General features: G+C 40.5%; 1 protein-coding gene across 8 annotated transcripts in view; it reads left to right on the top strand.

Moving 5' to 3' along the window:
- ripor2 (RHO family interacting cell polarization regulator 2) overlaps positions 1 to 13,121 on the top strand; it is a 124,647-nt gene that overhangs the window by 105,131 nt on the left and 6,395 nt on the right. For 5 of the 8 annotated variants that reach the window (XM_088601537.1, XM_088601530.1, XM_088601531.1 and 2 more), the window contains 9 exons: positions 53 to 727; positions 1,793 to 1,959; positions 3,415 to 3,580; positions 5,359 to 5,494; positions 7,096 to 7,257; positions 7,988 to 8,158; positions 8,908 to 9,110; positions 9,770 to 9,853; positions 12,987 to 13,077. In XM_088601537.1, coding sequence (XP_088457663.1) covers positions 53 to 727; positions 1,793 to 1,959; positions 3,415 to 3,580; positions 5,359 to 5,494; positions 7,096 to 7,257; positions 7,988 to 8,158; positions 8,908 to 9,110; positions 9,770 to 9,853; positions 12,987 to 13,077 — 1,855 coding nt within the window. Of the gene's footprint in view, positions 1 to 52; positions 728 to 1,792; positions 1,960 to 3,414; positions 3,581 to 5,358; positions 5,495 to 7,095; positions 7,258 to 7,987; positions 8,159 to 8,907; positions 9,111 to 9,769; positions 9,854 to 12,986; positions 13,078 to 13,121 lie in introns of those variants that run through there. The other 3 variants (XR_015925738.1, XM_088601532.1, XM_088601536.1) reach the window with 3 other exon arrangements.

The following is a 13,121-nucleotide window of genomic DNA, read 5'->3' on the forward strand; positions in this document are numbered from 1 at the left end:
TGGCTTTCAACTTCTTCTTTTAACTCTTTATCTTGTGCCTCTCTCATTACAGTCAACCCTGCCTGATGATGTCTTTGACAGTGGGTCATGTTCTGAACGGAAGCGTCTGTCTTTCACCTTCCCAGAAACACTTAATGGCAGCACCTCGCCACTCTCAGGAGTTCTGGGCCTCTCCAACCCAGAGATCACAGTCACTCCGCCAGAGAACGACAGTCATTCCTTGCACTTGGTGGGAGAGGAGAATGAAGAAGGAAAACAAGGAGAGAAGCAGGAGGGGAGGGAAAAGGAAAACAATGGCATTTTGGCGGGTGAGATGGACTCAGAGTGGGAGCAGCCTGAGAGCCTCCAGAATGGTCTTACCTCCCTGTGCTCGGAACAGCTGTCCATGGTGAGGCCTGAGGATGTGTTCTTGAATGCCAGTGTCTCAGAATCTCTCCTGCGGGACTCGGATGAAGCTCTGGAACTAAAGCCCGTGGAGCTAGACACAGATGAAGGCAACCTGACCAAACAGCTAGTGAAGAGCCTGACTTCAACAGAAATGGTCCCATGTCCAGACAAGTCAGAGGGCTCGCTGAGCTGGGGATCAGAGGGCAGCAGATCATTCCTGGACAGTAGCCTAGAAGAGTCCATCCAGGGACTGCTATTGAAGCTGGAGGGCGTAGAAGAGCAGTGCAAGGAGCTTCAGGACCTGGAGCAGGAGGCCATGCGTCTGGAGGATCTGCTGAAGGTTAGTGTGGACACTGGGAATGCTCAGGTGCTCCAGCATAGACTTCCTGTATGAGACTGTCTTTGAGTTTCTTTGTTTTGATGTTCTTAAGTTTGCTTATTTCCCGTTCAAAAATAAAAGTGATCGCCATTTGATTTGTTTTTATTTATGCTTTAAATAGTAATAAATGTTGAAATATCATATTGATTGATGACCTATTCAGAATTTGTTACCAATATAATTTTGTTTTTGTAATTTGTCTTTTTGTTTGATTGCAATTTTTAAATGTTCTTTTATTTTTGGAGGCCTTCACAAAACTATGACTTCTGTTTGAATATTATCTTATTCATGTCTATTTTAAAATAAAATATTTTAACATTTATATATTCTTAGTTATTTGCTTTTTTAATGTTCTGGTTCTTAAATGCCTACATTTTAGTAAAGTTTTTATGGATCTAAAATAGAAATTTTGGGGGGATAAGAAATTATTTTTATTTTTTTCTGCATGTTTACTGTATAGCAAGCTGTTCCTTTTTTGCCAGATTTTTTTAGCAAGAAATTGTTTTTTAACTTTGAAACATAAGATACTTAACAAATGAGGCAGGGCCATTTGGCACATCTAGCTTGCTTATTCCCAGTAAGTTCTTTATCCGAGGATCTGTTTCTAAGGGATCCCAGGGAATCTGTTTCAACAGCAGACACCCATAACCCTTTGTGTGAAGATGTTCTTCCTGTTTTCTAGGCTTAAATGCACCTTAATACATTTCAATTGCCACTTGTGTCCACTAATAGGACTTGTATCAATTTGCTTCATATTTTCCTCTGTTGAACTCAGTTCCTCTCACCTGTTTGTGCATGATGTTCCTGTGAAACAAAAAATAAATGTTTTTTTCCTCTTTAAACCAATCTCACTGCAGCGCTGTTGTTTTAGTCTAAAAGTAGTGTAAAATGTGTTTTCAAGTGTTTGGAAATGTCAGCTTGGTTGTCAACACAGAGCACGCAGTCTTTCTGAGAGGAAGGCAGTGGGACACAGTGAGGCGTGGTCCTCCATGAGAGTTTGAAGCTGTGGCTCTTCTGCTTTTTTAGTGTAAACCGGCTGCACAGAGGAGCAGGTCCTCCAGTTTAAGTCTGACTGTTGAGAGCGCTTTAGAGAGCTTTGATTTCCTCAACACCTCAGACTTTGATGACGATGACACCGGGGATGACGGGCTTCCTCGCTCCGTGTTCTTTGACATGGAGTCAGAGAGGATCGGGTGAGTCAGGGACAGCCCATAATGGATTGGTGCACCAAAACTCCCCCTTCCCTCTCTCTACTAACGCTCAGCCCCCAGGGGTGCACATCCACCAAGTCTATCTCTGGAAAAAGGGCCTGGCCTTGACCAATATGTTCTTGTGTGTGTATGTGTGTGTGCATGCGTGTTTTTCCTGTCCAGTTTGGTCACTAATACCTCTTGTTTCTTTCCCCTGTTTCCTCTATAGCCCTGTGACTCAGTGCAGTGGAATAAGGTTGTCAGTAACAATACCACAGGTGCCGAATTTACAGGCATGGTGTAGGTTTCCTCTGGAGTCTAATATAACTGTTGTCCACCTTGTCTGTTCTTGTGTCTGTGTTGTCATTACGTGAATGTAGGAGAGACGGCTATTGCAGTTATTCCATTCAAAAGTCCTGCTCATTTTCTATAGCAGTGTGTGAAAGACAATTTGAGAGTAAAGTCATATGAACTTTTCAGCCTGTATGATATTTGTCTTCACAAAATTCTAAAAAAGAATAAAGTAAAGTATTTATCTGTAAGTAAAGATAAATCACACTTCAAATATAAAATCATCATGTACTGTACAGTTGTCCTTTGATATTTTTCTTTTTGATTTTGAGGCCGTCTTAATATCATCCTACTGGTCAAGTATTGCTCTTCAGCTCATGGCAATGACCTTTTTACTGTGTGGGGACATCACATACTGTGTAATGTCCCCTACACATCTACTGAGCCTTTCATTGTTTGACAAGCCACCAGCTCCACAGAGCCTCACAGGAGGGACAGCTCCAACTATAAGAGCAGTGCAGCTCTTGCTGATGTCACTCCAAGCCTGCAGGTGCCTGGGGGTCAGGAGTCACTGTTTCATCTAGAGACAATAAAACAAAAGAAAATAATTCCAACCCAACTGCAACAGCACTCTGTCAATTGTGTGCCATGACTTTGGGATTCCTGGTCACAGTGAGCTACTGCAGCCCAAATATTCAGTCAAACCTACAGTAGTTATCTAAAAATGGTGATTCTGGAAACACAAATTAAGATTTTAAATTGAACTTTTTCAATAGCCTCACATTGTGCACATCTCCAGTCATCATACACATGGACGGATAAAGAGGGTAGGGAGTGGGTGAAATACTATATCCACCTTACTACAGATTACTCATAGTTTTGCAGTTTATGTGTGCCTAGGAGCTCTTTGGGAAAGAGATGTAACAAAACTGACAGTCTAGACAAATTGCTGAGTGTCAACATTCTGCATAAACTGCGTTTTACAGCAGCAGTAAAAGCAAGGGAAGAAAAGTACTATTAATCTATTAATCTTAATTTTGTGCTTTAAATAGCATACTTTGTTATAAGATTTGCATTCGTTGAAATACTGCATGCAGTGGTTGTTGCTTGTGTTGTGCATGAAATATTCAGCAAGGAGTCCCTATTAATCACTTTCATGATGTTCAGGCCTGGGCACCACCCAGAGGCCAGAGGTCACCTGAGCGAAGCCCTGACTGAAGACACAGGAGTTGGGAACAGTGTGGCTGGCAGCCCCCTGCCCCTAACCACTGGCAATGAGAGTCTGGATATTTCCATTGTTAAGCATCTCCAGTACTGCAGCCATCTTGTACAGGTACTTGCCATCACATATCCAGTCTCACACTATTGTGTTGATACTGACATAAAGTTGCATCCCTTCCTACACTGACAGCTCTGGAACTGGCATATAGTCTCAGCCCTTTAAGATTCTACTCATGCATCTAACATAAGAGAAAAGAATGTAAGAAAAGAAACAAAAGCGAGGAGGTTTTCTGACTCTCTGGCCTATTTGACTGCCAGAAACATCAGTGTAACCATACAAAATATGAACAAATGATTCTTACAAATTTCAAATATAGAATATACAGGAAACTGTAACTCTTTCAAAGTTGCTGTTGGTCTTACAAAGTTCAGTGGCTGAGATGGGAGAAAATGTCCATGGGTTAACCATATCCAAGTCACTCCACAAAGTGGACTTGTGTGTTACTGAAAAAATAACTCAAAGTCCATATGAGATTTGCAACAAAGCACAAAAGCGATATTGGAAATGTGGCAAAATGTTTTGGGGTTAGAATAGAAGAAATTGAGTTTTTTTGCTGTGAATGAAAAGCATTACATCTGTATCTGTATCACTCAATCAACATCATCCTTACTGTCAAGTATGGTGGCAGCATTATTTTTGTAGTTATGCTTGTCATCAGGACGCACTTGAAAGTTATTGAAAACTGGAACATAGATGGAGAAACGTATTGGCGAAAACCAACTTCAGACCTACAACTGGGACAAAAATTCACCCTTGAGCAGGACAATGATCCAAAGCATAAGGCCAAATCAGCACTGAAATGGCTTATGAATAAGAGAGTGAATATCCTTTAGTGCTCCAGTCAAAATCCTGATTTGAATCCTATTGTGGATCTCTTGAAAGGCTTGTAAGTTTCTGTCCATATGCAATTTCCAAGCAATTTATGGAGCTTGAGCAAAAGTGTCAAAAAATGCACAAAGATGATTGGCAGAGGTAATAGAAAATGCCCAAACAGTCTTACTGCTGTAATTGTCACTGTAAGTCTGAATACTTATGCAATCAACATATTTTATTTTCTTCTGTGTATTTTTTAGATTTACTGTATCTTCTCTAACCTTTAGAAGTCTTCTGTTTGTGCATTCAATTTTAAATAAAATGTCAACTGTAAAAAATATTGTAAACAATTAATCATTTTAGAATTTCACACAATGGAAAACCATAGGAAGGGTTTGAATATTTTTGCAAGGCACTATACTATGTTAATAACATTTTTCTGGCTCAGAAGCAAGATTACCTTTGCTTTTTTAAAAGAGAAAAAGAGTGCTACTGCCTGCTATAAATTGTCTTCTTCCTGTGTTCACATGGGTTTTCTCTGGATACTCTGGTTTCTGTCAGCTTCTCAGTAACATGCAGAACAGGTTTGATTGGCTGTATTAAATTGTTCCTTCAAGCATCCAATCCCTAGCCCCGTGAGGTAAGGACCTGGGCATCCCACCAAATGGCTCTGCCCTGTATAGACAGGCTCTGGTGCCTCCCCACCCAGCGCTTCCAGTTGGGTACATGTTGTCATCAGCAGATTAAAAAGCAATTTAACAAAATATTAAAACTTAATCCTTATAAAAATGTTGCAGATTTGATCACTAGGAAATGGAGTGCAGACAGATACAAATCAGAAGAGTCTACATCAATTAAAAAAATGACAGTTATAACACACCCATTATAGACTACAAGCTGCTTTAAACAGAGGAAGATGTGATCAACATGACACCTCAGTGACCCTGGTCTTCAGATAGCTGCAATATGCGAACAAGTGAAGCTGAGGTGTGTTGTCCTATGGTTGGTTTTTCCAGCAGCTCTTGGCCTCCAGGGGGAGCCCTTCCCACCGGCGAGCAGTGCTGCAGAAAATCTCGGGACAGACCCTGGTGCTGGAGGAACTGGGAGAGATCAGCACAGAGAGGCTGGGGGCCATCAGCTCTGTTGCAGAGGGTGTGTATCCTAAAATCTGGCTTGTCAGAAAACGTCAGTGGTTGAAAGATGTGTGTTCCTCTCATTTAATTTCTTAGCTGTTTATCAATTTAGATCCATTCTGCATTTTATTGCCTTCTTTCAAAATAGCACTTTTGTCTGTGTTTTTGTCTGCAGTCTTCTTTTTCTTAAAAAAAATAATCAGGGTGGTGTTTAAACTACTTCAAAGTTCCCAGTGAAACCCATCGAGGTATTAATGGAAAAATGTATGTGTGCCCTTGAGGATGGCAGAAGAAAGTAGGAAAGGCAATCAAATGTGATTTAATTACAACCTTCCCATCCACAGTTCTCTTAACCGTCCTTAGCCATCATCCATGCCAGTAACCCTTTGTTGCAATATAAGCTGCTACATCACCTGCAAATAAATATCCAGTAGCACACATATACATGGCCCGTCTGGTTATTTAAAGTCCATTTATTGCATCACTTGCAGGAAACAATCTGCCATTTACATCGGTGAAATGGGGAGAAGACCAAGGAACACATTAGAGCAGTGAGGAACAGAGATCTCTTCAGTCCCATTGAATGTCTCCATTCATTCACAAATTTCAGCATTTAACACTGGAATTCAGCCCCAAGATTTCCATGTGTTTGGGCCCTCATTCTCAACCGCTGCGCCCATTCTCACAGGCTGTTTCTATTGTCTCCTTGCCCAGCCCTTTGCTTTCTCCCACACTCCTGAAGAAGACTCCACAGCTGAAGCCTTGGATCTTTTCTTTCTACTTCTTAGCTTGGAATTAACCTCTGCTTGTTCCTTTACAGTTCACACCCTACATCTCTCCAGTGAAACCTCAAACATGATCTGATTTTTTTTTCCAAGAGGTGGTGTTCAACAAAACAAAAGGAAACTGAAGAAGGTTGAGAACACAGAGTGAAAATGTAAAAAAATATCCAAAAGGTGACAGTGTTGAGCACACACCATTTACCCATCTTAATCCTTAAACTCAAAATAATTTCACAGCATGAATACCTAACACTTTTAGGCAAGTAAACATAGTGTTAATATAGTATGGTTTATAACAAAGCAAACTGAACAAAATGATCATATTTCTTTGTATAAATCCAAACAGGATGATCTGTTACACTCTATTTGTAACATATTATTTATTCCTTCACCAGAAACAAAAATCTAATCCTTCAAATAATACCAGAACACAAGCATTTGGCAGTTTGTAGTAAGAAAGAAAAACAAAAATATGTTGAAAAATATGCAGTCAGACATAATACATTAAGGTATGGCCATACCATAAGTATGCCTCTCCCAGCCCCACCTTACCAGATGCACCTGAAGAAAAGCTGTGATAATGAGGCATGAATTCTTAAAGCTCTAATAAGAGGTTCACATGTCCTATTCTGAGTTAGTGGGAGAGTTAAGAAAGTGTTGCTGTATTATGGGGCCCCATGGAACATTGCAGCTCGGTGAAGGAGTGCCTGTTAGGCCGTGACAGCACCAGTGCATGTGACAGTGACCACTGCTGTGTTGGTGTTTCCGTCTGTGTGTGTGAGTGTGTGTTGGGCCATGGAAGTGTTTGCCTTGATGGTTTGTTTCTTTGCTCTTTCAGTTATCCCAGGATTGGCGCATCAGCAGGCCTTGTTGTCACTGTGGGTGGGGTGCAGTGGGTCAGGAAGCATGTTCCACACGACAGCAGACAGGATCCTGAAGCAGATGCACTACTGCTTTGCTCCTGCCCTGCAGGAGAGATGCCCAGATGACATTGACACAGGTATGAGGAGAATGCTGCATGAGGAGAGACCGGGTTATTTCATGAAAGCTAATTTATCTCCCTTTCTCTAAGTGCTTTTCTTTGGTATTATCATACTTGACATAATTTGACCAAATTAGCCTGGTAAAGTATAGTCATTTATCATGATTTGTTTTTTAAGCTTGTAGTGTCAAACAAATGACAAAGTTCAGGTGTCTGTGAAGCAGAAGTCCCTTTATTCATATGCATATGGAAGTCTGGCTTGCGACCACCAGACTTAAAAAATAAGTAGCTGAAGATGGTCCTTTATACCTTAAAACACAAAGAGTTACTATGACATATTCTAAACAAATGATGAAAAAGCAACACCTGCCAATTAATTATATCTAAGTTGCAGACTAGACAACAGTTAGTTCTTTTCATAATCTGGGTGTACAGCCAGCTTACCAAATCCATGCCCTTATCTTACTGACCAAGGACAGGCAGCATCTTTATATACATTTGAGCACAAAGCCTACATCAAGCCACTAGACTGCATAGTTTGCAAAAAACATACAAAAACATGAAAATGATATTATCTCACTTCCCGGGCATCTCTCTTATCTCTTCATTCTTCAAGCTCAATACTGAACTTGAAGGAATTAAACAAGGGAATTGTATTTTAAGTATAGTTATGTAAAAAATACACAGAATACATTGTTATGGAAAAACACTGATTCATTAGGAGGTTTGCTGTATTCTGTTTCCCCAGCCATCCAGACTGTGGTGAGTGAAATGACAGACAGGAGTGAGCTGGCCTCCTCCACCTCCTCTCCCTGCACTTTCTCCCAGGACGTGGTCACCATCTTCCAGTTCCAAAACTACATCTCCACCTATAGGGTTTCCAACATGGAGGACCACCTGTTTCAAGTTGCCAGTGAAGGTATTGCCATCCCAAGTTAGACATCTGAGCAATAGTTTAGAATCTTGTAGGCCTTTTTAACACATAAAGTCTCTTATTAGAAAATTCATGCCCAAAGATTCCATGTGTTGTCTAAAGTAAATGACATAAACCCTTGTTTGGGGGGAAAAAGATGTGTTGCATTATGAGCCATTACAGGTTTTATGAGTGAAAAACCCTTATTTAAGCCAAATTCAAGACACTGAAACTTTCCCTAAGGTAATGTAACAGTGTATTAATAAACAAATGCATGAAGTTAAAATAAGGCAGAAGTGTTCAATGCCTTTCTGTCCTTTTGCGAAACTCACCTAGCTGAGGCAACAGCAGCCCAATGATGAAGCTGACCGCACAGGGAGCTGCTGTGAGGGTGAAAATGGGGTTGTGAAATCTCTGTGAGACAGATATGCAAAAAGGAGCTCAGGAGGTGACACATATTTAGAAGAGTGAAAGTAGTCAGGATTAGGATGTGACCTTCCATCTGAACTTCTGTTAAAAGCACCATGTGTCGGTTATCGCAAGCCATTCTTAAATCATGCAGCTCTTAAATCCTAATATGGATCAAACTTCTATGAGGTGGGAGGCCTGGTTATTCCCCTGATGTTTCAAATTCAGTCTTAGTCTTCTAGGATTATGAAGCCAGGCTCAAACATGGTGGTAAAGTGACAAGGCCAGTAAGAATTGTGTGATTAGTGGCCTCACAGTGGCCTCAGCTTAGTTTTGTGCCATTTCAGCTCGGTTCCTGCTGGCCCTGCGGTCTTCAGAGGTCTACTGTGTGCTGAAGGAGCTGGAGGAAGTGGAGGTCTTGGCTCTTCAGCCTCGACAGGAGACTCTGAAGGTCGTAGCTATGCTTCTAACTTCCGACTCTATACAGATCAGGCAAGCTGCAGACCGATTCCTTCAGACGGGTGCCAGAGACACAGCATTTAGGCAGAAGGTGAGCACTGGGTTTCCCTGTTCTCAGAATGAGTATTCTTGGTGCAGACCCACGATGATCCAATATGAAGCCCAGTATTGAATGAATCCGAACCATGTCACTGTTACTCCAGTGAGCATGGTGCCAACTGCTCACATTTAAAGTTATTAATTGCCTTTAAAAATATATTTAAAAAGTGTTTGGGAGCATAATTGATGTATTTAAATTTAAATTTAAATTTATTTCAATTTGCAGAAAATATTAATTAATTTGCAGTGAGTTTTACAGGTATTGGGACACCCACTTCAAAATGCAGTACATTCAATTAAAAAATAAATTACATTCTTAATAAAGTGGCAGCAGACAATAAAAGATTCCATTACAATTAGTCTGATTTTATTAGTTATTTTAAAGTGACTCCATTGAACAGAAAAACAAGACTAAGACTGAGTTTACAGTGCATTCAACGTATTAGCAACTTTTTTTGCATAAATTCACTGCGCAGTATATCAAGCCATTAGCTAGAAGCAGACATACTAGGGTCCTCAAAATGGAGCTTGAAACTGTTTGATACAAGTGTACGAAACTGACAAGCTCTGGTTCTTGTGTTCACATGTGTTCTTGTGAAAGAGACAGACAGGGCCAGTGCATGGCTCTGATGTGTGTGCTGTGTTGTGCAGGCGGTTTGCTACTACACAGAGGCTCTCTCAGAGGCGGGCGTGCACAGTCAGAGAGCAGCTTGTGCCGCGCTCAGCTGTCTAGTGGTGAGTGACTGGTCTAGGACCACTGAGTCAAATACATGGAACCAAAGAATGAATGTCCATTTACATTAATTGTTATTCTTTACCATTTTGTGTCATTTGTTCATATGCTGGGAAGGACAATACTTCTTGTTTTGAAGAATTCTTTTTTTACTTTAAATAGATTCATCTGTCCAGCCGAACTATCATGCTGGTACACTCCAGTGTCGGTGAAACTCCCAAGATTTGGCTTTCTTTGGTATCCTGCTGATCTATAATTCAACAGGAACTGTTTGTTTTTTATGCAGCAGAAAGAAGCATGGGTTTCTTGGGGCTAGCTGGATATCGGTCATTTAGGGAAGAGCGTAAAAGGACAACAGATTAAAGTTAGTTGACCTATTCCAACAGCTAAATGGTGAAATCAATAACATCTAAAATAAAAGAAGACTTTATTTATGTAATTTCTCTTCCTCTGATCCTCTGATCCGCAATACAGTTACTTAACAGTGCTCTTTTATCTACCCTTGACACCTTTGATACTTTAAAAAGTCTAACCATCTCCTTCTTTCGCCCTGCCCCCTGGACCATCTGTGATCTATGAAGGCAGCATCCCGCAAACCTGAGCATTGGTGGTGTCTTTCTGGCCTAAATGTAAAGGCTAGGAGAGATTACTTGTCTGAATATAATGTTACAATAGAGTCTGCTAGATCCAACAACTTCTCTCACATCATTGAAAATTACCATAACAATCCCAGACATCTTTTCTCCACCATCAACAGCTTGCTAAAGCCAAACTGCCCCACCACATTACCTGCCTCATCACAACTTTGCAACACCACATTCTTAGATTTCTTTAGCTCCAAGATCGACAAAATCCGGCATAACATTCTCTCCACTACGCATATCATTTCCATACCTCCTCCCTTCTTATCCAACTTTTCTGCTTCCCTTCAACCTCTCTCTTCTTCACTCAGCATCCCTCAATAGACTAGTTACACATATGACACCCACCACATCTATTTTAGATCCCATTCCTACCACTGTATTTCAGTCCTGTTTCTCTTCTCTCAGTCCCATTGTCCTCAATATTATAAATCAATCCTTGAGCACTGGCGTTGTACCAACAGTCCCCAAAACTGCTGCCGTTACCTCCCGTGCCAAATAAGCCTGACATGACTCTAGACAGTCTTAACAATTTTTGCCCCATCTCCAACGTACCCTTTCTTGCAAAAATTCTAGAACATGCTGTCACATTTCAGTTACATAACCACCTCATTACAAATAACCTTTTCGAACCCCTCCAATCTGGCTTCCGTCAACTTCACAGCACAACTGCCCTGATCAAAGTCATTAATGATCTTCTAATAGCTCCTGATTCTGGTTCTCTTTCTATACTCATCCTTCTTGATCTCAGTGCTGCTTTTGACACTGTTGACCACAACATCTTACTTTCTTGTCTTGAGACTGTGTTTGGAGTTTCTGACACTGCTCTCAAATGGTTCAAATCTTACCTTACTGATCGCTGTCACTTTGTCTCTCTTAATGAGTATAGGTCTGAAATTGGATTTGTTAAGTCTGGTGTTCCTCAGGGCTCAATACTGGGCCCCTTGCTCTTAAGCATTTACATGTTTCCACTTGGTCAGCTTTTAAGATCACATAGCCTCAGCTATCGTTTATATGCTGATGATACTCAAATATACATCCATATCAAACCTGACACTGGTGTGGCTGTCTCTATTCTATCTAATCGCATCTCTGACATAAAAACTTGGATGACTCAAAATTTCCTTCATTTTAACTGTGACAAGACTGAACTCATGCTTATTGGCACCCCCCATCAACTTCATAAAGCCAATCCTGTATCCCTATCTGTAGATGGTTCTGTATTTGAGCTTCAGTCTAAATTGAAAAATCTTGGGGTGATATTCGATTCTGGCTTAACATTCGACCCAATTGTGCAGCATATTGTCAAAACTTTTTTTTTCCACCTCAGAAATATCGCTAGACTACCCCCTATGTTATCACTAACTGTGGCTGAAAAGCTCTCAAATTGACAACTGTAATGCTCTACTTGCTGGGGTATTTAAATCTACTTTGAACAAACTGTAGTATGTACAAAATTCCGCAGCCAGAATCCTGACCAGGTCTAATGCAAGTGATAACATTACTCCTTTCCTGGAGTCCTTGCACTGGCTTCCTGTCAAATTCCGTGTGAACTTTAAAATCCTCATGCTCACCTATAAGACTCTGCATGGCTTGGCCGTACCGGTACCGGTCTGAACTATTATCGCCCTACTCCACACCTTGCAACCTTCGCTCTTCTAATTCTGGTCTCCTAAGTGTCCTACTAACCCTACATTGTATGGGTGACAGAGCCTTCTCCTGTTATGCCCCCAAGCTCTGGAACTCTCTGCCCAAAGACACAGAGAGTCACCTTCTCTAAACTCCTTCAAATCCAGACTCAAAACCTTCATTAGAAGAGCCTTAACTTAACTGGTTCCATTCTTTACCCCTTCTTTTCTTTTCTTCTTCTTCTTTTCTTAGTACCACCATCCATGGTCTCCTCTGTATATTGTAATTGTGTTTTATCTTGTGTATTATTTTTATTTGTTGTTGTTGTCATTCTGTTAAGCGCTTTGAGAAGTCACCTTTAAAAGCACTATATAAACAAGTGTATTATTATTATTATTATTATTATTATTATTATTATTATTATTATATAAGGAATTGTGGCTTTCTGAAATGAACTGGCCATTCTATTAAACTCAACACTCTAAAATTTTTGGTGAGCAGCTTAAAAGGATTTTGAGATCTATAAGCTACTAGCAGCCACATAAAATAAATATGGGTTTAATGGTGTTCGTGTAACTCTTCTCATGGTCATCACTTCATCTCTTGGCAAAACGTCAACTACCTAAAGACAATATAACTCTTATATTCTTAAATATAACACTGTGCAATCCATCTTAATGTACAAAACTGAAAAAGCTTTTTGAAGACACACCATACAGAAATGTATGCCTAAAGTTTCTCCATTCTGCTTTCTATTTCATCTTCTGTAATTTAATCTAATATGACTGCACTACGTATTTTTGTTGTGTTCATATGCATTTGAGTAAAAGTATGACTCTAGCTTTTTACCAATTCTGTCTCTCAGGCCACTGAAAGTATTGACGCTGTGGTGTCTCTGTGTGACTCTGCCGATGAGGAGCTCCGGAATGTTGCCACAGAAACACTGCTTACTTTTGGTGAGTCTGGCTATATTACCTAACCCCTGTGTTCCCGTTCTGAG

The sequence above is a fragment of the Lepisosteus platostomus genome, chromosome 12 (assembly GCF_059453375.1).
Source record: "Lepisosteus platostomus isolate fLepPlt1 chromosome 12, fLepPlt1.hap1, whole genome shotgun sequence".
NCBI classification, from domain to species: domain Eukaryota; kingdom Metazoa; phylum Chordata; class Actinopteri; order Semionotiformes; family Lepisosteidae; genus Lepisosteus; species Lepisosteus platostomus.